This window comes from Indicator indicator, chromosome 21 (genome assembly GCF_027791375.1).
Source record: "Indicator indicator isolate 239-I01 chromosome 21, UM_Iind_1.1, whole genome shotgun sequence".
Classification (NCBI taxonomy): domain Eukaryota; kingdom Metazoa; phylum Chordata; class Aves; order Piciformes; family Indicatoridae; genus Indicator; species Indicator indicator.
In genome coordinates this window covers 18989205-18997014 of record NC_072030.1, presented here as the reverse complement: position 1 = coordinate 18997014, position 7810 = coordinate 18989205, and the positions used below count along the sequence as shown (strand labels likewise).

Below are 7810 nucleotides of genomic sequence, written 5' to 3'. Positions count from 1 at the left end.
GCTGTGGGTGCTCCCAAGGGGAGCATTTAAGTGCAGGTGATGCTCAAGATGAGTCCCTGGGCTTGGGGTTTGTGGTCTGTGGATTACACCAGTGGGTTGTGGTGCAGCATCTCCTGACACAAATGCCAGGCAGGAAGGGAGATGCTGGCCCAGCCCGTGTTGGATTTGTTGTTTGGGTGTTTGTGGGGGATCCCAAACCCCCTCGGCATGGTGGGAAATCCCTGGCTTGGGTGAATCCCCTTTGCTGGGATCTCTAGGATGAGCAGCTCCTTAGAATGGATCTCGCGTAGGACTCACCTGGGAAAACCCTTCGGGGAGGAAGGGAACCTGGCTTCCCTGCAGCGGGAATTGGCACCGTCCCAGCCCTGCCCCCACGCAGAAGTCAGGGCTCCTCCGGCACGGGGCAGCTCCTCGGTGAGGCTGGGGATAGCTCTGGGAGGCGGAGGCGAGATCGCGGCTGGAAAAGCAGCAAAGAGCTCCTCGGTCCTCTCCTCTCTCTGCGGCTGCGATGCTCCAGTGCTCACTCACTCGGTCCCCGGAAGAGGAGCCGAGGCTGGGAGCTGTACAGGGGGGCAGCTGCTTGCCAGCCCTGCTGGGAGATCAGAAGCAGTTGGTTTTCCCTTTCCCTCTCTCCTCACCTGCTGTTTCACCCATGCAGGCCGGGCACTGGCAGGAGCCTTTGCCATGGACAACAGCCATGGAGGCAGAGACCTGAATGGTGAGTGCTCGGAAGAGACCTGGGGAGGGGGCTGGGGGCAAGCTGGCAAGGGGGGGAACCCTGATTCTTCCCCCTCTTGAGAGGGATTCCTGCTGCTCACTGCCCCTCCATGGCACTGGCACATGCTCGGGGTTTGGCTCCCTAATACCCACAAATCGCCTGAGCTTCCTAGCATGAGGTGCTCAGCCCTAGAACACAGGTAGGCAGGAGGAGGAAGCTGCTTTCCCTCTCAGCTGGGGTTTGTACCTAGAATTATTCGGAAGCAGGAGCCAAAAAAGGGTTATTTTGCCCTAGCTTTGCCCTTCCGTGTGAGCTCCTTGAAGCTGGACAAAACGGAACCACTCCGTTGTGGGAGCTCCGTGGGAAGCTGGATGCTTCGCTGGTATCCATAGCCAGGGATGCAGGGGATAAAGCACAGCAGAACAGAGGGCTTTAGGCGGGGGTGAAAGAAACAGGACCTGGTCCTTCCTGGGAGCTTCTCCCATGCGATCCCTTGGGGATGCTCCCGGCCCTCTGGAGGGATCAAAACCGTCTTCCATGGATGGGAAGAGCTGTGTGCTTCTAATCCGTCCCTTCGCTGGCTCCTGCCAGAGGCACTTTGGGGCGGGGGGAAGCAGCAGGTTCCTCTGCACGGGGTGAGGTAGAACTCAGCCTGCCCTGGGCTTTTTCTGGCTACGAAGGTGCCGCGGAAGGAGGGAACCGCGGCGTGACGGGGGAGGGCTCCCCGGCAGCTCTCGGCAAGCAGGAGTCTCCTTTCCCCCTCATTTTCCATGTTCCGGTGGCTGGAGGCTGGTGCAATGCAGCAACTGCTCGGCCCCAATGTGGGGATGCATTGCAGGGATGGCCTCTCCTCCAGGAGCACGCCGGCAGCATTTGGGGGACTGTGCCCTGCTGCAGAATCTTTTTGTTTGCTTCTTGGTTGCTTTTTCCCCTATTGCTGTCTCCTCTGGGCATCCCCGTCCCGCGGGGACACAGGTGGCAGCAGCGCGGGGGTTCCCTGCATGGAGGGGGGCTGCAGATGTGAGCTGAGCACGGTCTGTAGCTGGCAAGGGGACTCCCTGGCACCCCCGAGGTGCTGTGGCAGTTTCTCCTTGTTTGTTGGGATGCTGCCACACCACCTCCCAGGACAGCCAAGCCAGGACCATGGCTTCTGCCTTGCAAAGCTACTCCTGACACCATCCATACACACACACACAGCCCCCCCCGCCCAAGCTGTGGTTTGTGCCCATCCTATCCTCACAGCTTAGAGCTGAGTTTCTGTTGGAGGTAAACGGGATGAAGCCTTTGCCTGGGGTCGTGCAGGCTCACGGTGCCTCTTTTCCTCTTACAGTCACTAAGAGCCCACCGCAGTGGGAGATTGGCATCTACGTCACTGGTGCCTTGGTGCTCCTGGGGGTCGCTGCTGCCAACCTCTGGAAGCTGTGGCGCTCTGGCAGCTACCCAGCACCATCCCCCTTCCCCAACTACGATTATCGGTACCTCCAGCAGAAGTATGGAGCAGCCTATTCAGATGCAAAGCACAAGGTACAAGGGGGGGGAGAGTTTGGCTCATCTGTGTCCCCACTGCAACCCCAGAGCTGCTGGAGGGACCTCAGGTTGCCCCAGGGGAGGTTTGTGTTGGGCATGAGGAAGAATTTCTTCCCCATGAGGGTTGCCAGGGCCTCACCCAGGCTGCCCAAGGCAGTGGTGGAGTCCCCATCCCCAGAGGGGTTTCACAGCCATGGAAATGTGGTGCTGAGGGCCATGGGTCGGTGGTGACCTGGCAGTACTGGGTTAAGCATTGAGCTCAAAGAACTTAAGGTTTCTTTCAGCTAAAATGATTTTATGGATCTATGATTCTAAAAATAGCTCTCTCTGCAGCCTCTCGTGGGTGGGGAGAGAGAAGCCAGGGGCAGCAAGCTGGTGCTGCCGGGGTGTGGGGGGTCAGCATGGGGCTGGGCCACAGGGCTGGGGAGCTGCGGGAGGTGCAGCTTTGCTGCCGCCACAGCTTGAGGCCAGGCAGGAACTGAGAAGCATCCAAGCGGCGCCGGCAAACCGCAGCTGTCCCCGGCTCTGTGCGGAGGCGGGGGGGTGGGATGACAGCTCCTGGGTTTCCTTCCCCTGTCGGCAGAGAGGGCTGGCCCTGGACTCGCAGCGGGCACTGGACCGGAGCTCAGCCAGCCGCAAGCACAGCCTGCGGGCAGATGAGACCTTCGACAGCATCGCCGAGCTGGGCAGCCTGGAGCTGATGAGCAGAGACTTGGCCCACTACGGCCCCCTGAAGAAATCCATCTCGGCAGACTCCCTCAACTCCATCTCCTCCATCGGGAACAACTTCGGGCAGGATTTCACGGTGGGGCAGGTGGAGGTCTCCATGGAGTATGACTCGAGGGCAGGCACCCTGCACGTGAGGCTGCTGCAGGGCAAGGACCTGCTGGAGAAGGAGGAAGTTCGCTTCGAGTCCTGCTTTGTGCGCCTCAGCCTGCTCCCGGCCGAGCAGATCGTTGGCATCTCCCGGGTGAGCTGCTCGTCCCCACAGAGGGACTGCTGCCTGCTGCAGCCTCTGTTCTGGGTCATGGCAGCCCTGAGCCAAGTTCCCCAGGGTGGTGATGGGGAGCTGGTGGGGCTGGGCAGGATCGATACAGGATCTCTGGAGCCCCATGTCATGATGTAACCAGAGCAGCTCACCTTGCTCGGGGGGCAGCGTGCTGGGGAGGGGGTCCTGGGTGGGTTTGTGCATCAAGGACCCAGCAGAGGCAGAAATGTCTCCCTGCTGACTGGGCTGTGTGGTGATCTTGTCTCTGAGCACAGCTTGTGGCAAGTTTTCAGGCTCAGCTTTCCCTGCTGCGGGAGGTGGAGGAAGTGTCTGAGGTGGGATGTGGGGAGAGTTGATGTTTTGGGCATATGCTGGTATCCTGCTTTGTGCCACTGCACTTGATCACCATAGGGAACCTCAAGCTTCTCCCCAAATCCCCCTGCAGCAGTCATGGATCTAATGTGAGGTTTCCCTGCCCATGGCAGGGGGGTTGGAACTAGATGATCCTTGTGGTCCCTTTCAGCCCTGACTGATTCTATGATGGGCCCCCAGGGAGCTGCTGCTGTTGCTTCTCCATGTGGATGGTGGTGACACAGAGTCTGGGAAAAGCTTTGTCCCCTCTTGGGTTTGGGGGTCCCGAAGCCCTTTGGCTCCAGCTTGGAGCCAAGGCCAAGCCCCTGGAGTGGCCAAGCTGGCTGCACCCCAGAGCTCCCAGGGCACAGGGGTGCCCAGCTCCAGCATCCGGGAGCAGCACCCCCACCCTGAGCTTGTAATTAAAGTAATTAATGGCCCAGGGGGGGCGGGTCATGGCTCCTGCTTTCTACCCCAGTCGCTGAGCAGTGGCTGCAGTTGGGTGGGAGATGACTTCTGTCCCCACCCAGGCCGGGTCTCACCAGCTCCTGGGGGCTGCTCTGCCCTCGCCATCCCAAAACCAGGCGCCCCTCACAATTCCCACGCGAGAGAGGGGCAGATCTGGGACGCGGCCCCAGATCCCGGCGGCTATGGAGGCAATCCCAGCCCTTCCCCGTGGCAGATCCAGCGGAGCGCCTATGCCGTGGCCTTTAACGAGCGCTTCTCGGTGCCGCTGCCCCCCGCGGCGCTGGAGGAGCACAGCCTGCGCTTCTCCGCCTTCGGCATCGACGAGGATGAGAGGAAAGTCAGCGCCGGCGTGGCCGAGCTCAAGCTCTCCGACCTGGACCTGGCCACACGGCCCTTCAACGCCTGGCTCTACCTGCAGGACATGAACAAGGTGAACAGCAGGGCCTGGGGGGGGGTTGCTGCTCCCTGCTGGGCTGGGGGCGGTGCTGATGGGATGCTGTGTCCCGCAGGCGGTGGACACGGTGGGAGAGATCCTGCTCTCCCTGAGCTACCTGCCGACGGCCGAGCGCCTGACGGTGGTGGTGGTGAAAGCCAAGAACCTGGTGTGGAGCAATGGCAAAGTCACCGCAGGTGAGGGGGGTGCTGCTTGGTGGGCACAGGGCCCTTCGGTCGGCTGTGGGCTGGAGGTGAGCTCCCATCCTGCTTTATCCTGCTCTGCTGCACCAACATTTATTGGAGTGGCCCCCACTGAGCACAGACCCCACTGGGAGGGTCCACTAGAGATGGTTTTGCTCCATGTCAGAGGGGAAACACAGGACTGACCCCTGGGTTTCTCCCTCCCTGCTCGGAGCAGACCCCTTTGTCAAGGTGTACCTGCTGCAGGATGGGAGGAAGATCAGCAAGAAGAAGACAGCAGTGAAGAGGGACGACCCCAACCCTGTGTTCAACGAGGCCATGATCTTCTCAGTGCCAGCCATCGTGCTCCAGGTCTGTCCCAGCTCAGGAGGCCCAGAGTGGGCTGGGGGGGGGATAGCCTCTTCAGTCCTTGAGGTCCCCAGATCCTTGCACTAGTGAGGACGTCCTGGGGGTGAGAGGTTCTGGGGGGGGTGACAGAGTTGTGGGGTGGGGTCTGTGTGTGTGTGTGTACAGCTAGGGGGACGTAAGCATGGGGCAGGGGGCAGAGGGGCTGTGTCTGTATGGGGGAGGTGTAAGGGTGGGTGTGGGGGCTGGGGGGAAGGTGTGGGGGGCATGGGGATGTGGATGTGTAGGGTATGGCTGTGTGTGGGGCTGGGTGTGTCTATGGGGGGTGGTAGGGATATAGGGGGAGGTACCTATAGGGGGTGGTTATGTACAGGGCTGAGATTACCCTGCAAGTGTGGCAAGGGGGTGGGATACAGAGGGGGTGTATGTCTGGGTACAGCTGGGTTGGGGGATACGGGGGGGGGGGCTATGTGTGGGTACAGCTGGGTTGGGCGCTGTGTATGTCTGGGGGGGCTATAGGGGCTGTGTGTCTGGGGCAAGGCAGTCACCTCCCTGCCCTGGTCCCCGGTGACAGCCTCCCGCCCGCAGGAGCTGTCACTGCGGGTGACGGTGGCCGAGTGCGGCGGGGACGGCCGTGCCGATCACACCGGGCATGTGCTGATCGGGCCGGCGGCCGGCGGCATGGGCATCACGCACTGGAACCAGATGCTGGCCACGCTGCGGAAGCCGATCTCCATGTGGCACCCGCTCCGCAGAACCTGAGTCTGCTGCCGGGAGTGCCCCCGGGGTCCTGCCCCCGGGCGCCGGCTCTGCCCTGGGCACTGTGGGCCGGTGGCTCGGCCGGGAGCTGCTGGGACAGCCTGGGCAGGGCTGAGCGGGGCCCACGGCGCTGGCAGGACAGAGCTGCCAGGACCCCTTGGTGGGGGCAGGTCGCTGCTGCAGGACCGAGGACGGAGAAGCTCCTCGGCCGTGTCTCTCCCCGTCCACGTTGCCTTCGCGTGTGTTGGGAGCTGCCAAGGGACCCGCTGAGAAAGAAGCCTTCCTCTAAATGGACCAAACCCAGCAGCTTTCCTCCCAAAAGCTGCTGCCTGGCCACCAGCTGGGCTCCCGGAGGCCCCTGGCACCTCCAGCACGGGCTCCGAGGGCTGCTGGGGAGTGAGGAAGGGAGGGAGAGGGCAGTGTGCGGAGGGTGGACTCTGGCTGACCGCGGGGATGGAGAAGGGCTGATAAAGTGCCAGCACGGCCTGGGGGCTCTTGGTGTGTGTGCGTTTTGTGGGGGGTTCAGAGGGAGCTTGGCGTGCTGGGAAGTTTCCAAGGAGAATGGGAAAGGGGAGAAACAAGAGCAGGAACTCAGTCGGTGTGGATGGTTCCTCCTTCCACCTTTTCTCAAGCAGTCAATCCCTGCCCATCTCTGCTGGCTGCTGAGCATGGGCTGCACTTGGTGAGTGGTTCTTTAGCCTCAAGACTGAAGTCAGGTCTGTGCTGAGTCACCTCCTGAAGATCCAGCACGATCAGGGTCGGCTTTGCCCATTCTGGCTCTTTCTCCCAGCCCTGAGGGCAGCTCAGAGCAGCCAATCCCTGCTCTTTCAACACAGAGCTTACCACCGGGGCTTATCTTTTACAGCCCCTGGTCCTGGGGCCACGCTTGGACTCTCAACCCAGAGCTTGCTTCCTTTAGCAGAGGGGAGCATCTGGCCCCATGGTCAAAGGCAGACACAAGACACCCACCCCTAATTTTCTGATTTTAACCCCAATTCCAGTTTCAGGGAGAAGGAAGAGGAGAAATCTGGTTGAATCCTGCCTGCTTGTGGGTTCCTGGCCCAAGCACAGAGCAGCTCTTGGGTCAGGTTTGAGGGTTTTGGGGAGCTGATGCCCACTCTTTTCTGCAGGGCTCTGACAGAACTGCCCCATGGCACAGGCTGGTGGGCAGAGGATGACCTGGGGATGTGTCTCTCGCTGTCTTTTCTCCACCTGGAGGATGCTGGTGGGAAGCCAGGCAGGGAAACCTGGGGGTGTTGGGGGCTGTTTGCCAGGAGGCAGCTGCCCCAGGGTGAGCAGGTCAGGGAGGGCTTATGTGGGTGGTTAGAGCAGGGAAGGGCTGGGAATGAGCCACTGGAGGCAACACCATGCCCAGCTGGCAGCGACTGCCCTTGCTGCTTACCTCTCTGCTTTGCCCAACCTGCTCTTTGGGGCCAGGCTCTGATTTCTTTCATCTCCCCTGGCAGGCACCACTTAGATTCTTTGCCCCTGTAGGTGCCCAGCACTGCTCATCAATGCAGATTTGCTTCTGCCATGCTCCATCTCTTTCTCCTCCTCCTCCCCACCCTTCCCTCCAGGAGTCCTCATGTCCCATCTGCTGTCACAGCGCTGTTGCCATCTCTCCGTGGGCTGACACATGTCCAGCCCTGGGGAGTGAGGCCTGAGCCAAGTGCTGCTGGGAGCTGAGGTAGGTGCAGGCAGGTGGAGCTGGGGTCTTCTGAGGGGTGAGGAAGGCTTTTTTGGGAGGTGCCCACGGCTTGTGCCAAGAGGCACTGAGGTTTGGGGGGAAGTTACAGATAGCCACCTCAAGGATTGGAGAAGGCAGACGGATGAACTCTTGGCTGCCTTGCAACCTGCTGAGCCTTGGGTCAGGGTGAGGTGAGGTCACCACCTGCTGAAATCACCAGTGGGCAAGTCTGTGATGTTCAGCCCCACCATGACAGGGCACATGTGGCTTGGGGCTGTTTATTGGGCTCTTGTCCTGCTGTTTCCAAATGGAGGCATCTCAGCACCTTTTC

The 7810-nt window shown here is 61.0% G+C and overlaps 1 protein-coding gene across 1 annotated transcript; it reads left to right on the top strand.

Moving 5' to 3' along the window:
* The first annotated feature begins 258 nt into the window (after window positions 1-258).
* SYT12 (synaptotagmin 12) lies at window positions 259-5795 on the top strand. The gene is made up of 9 exons (XM_054390456.1): window positions 259-562; window positions 659-718; window positions 1399-1496; window positions 2021-2242; window positions 2829-3215; window positions 4267-4482; window positions 4562-4682; window positions 4906-5039; window positions 5622-5795. The coding sequence occupies exons 1-9, from the start codon at window positions 259-261 to the stop codon at window positions 5793-5795; spliced, it is 1716 nt and encodes a 571-aa protein (XP_054246431.1).
* Window positions 5796-7810: the final 2015 nt, after the last annotated feature.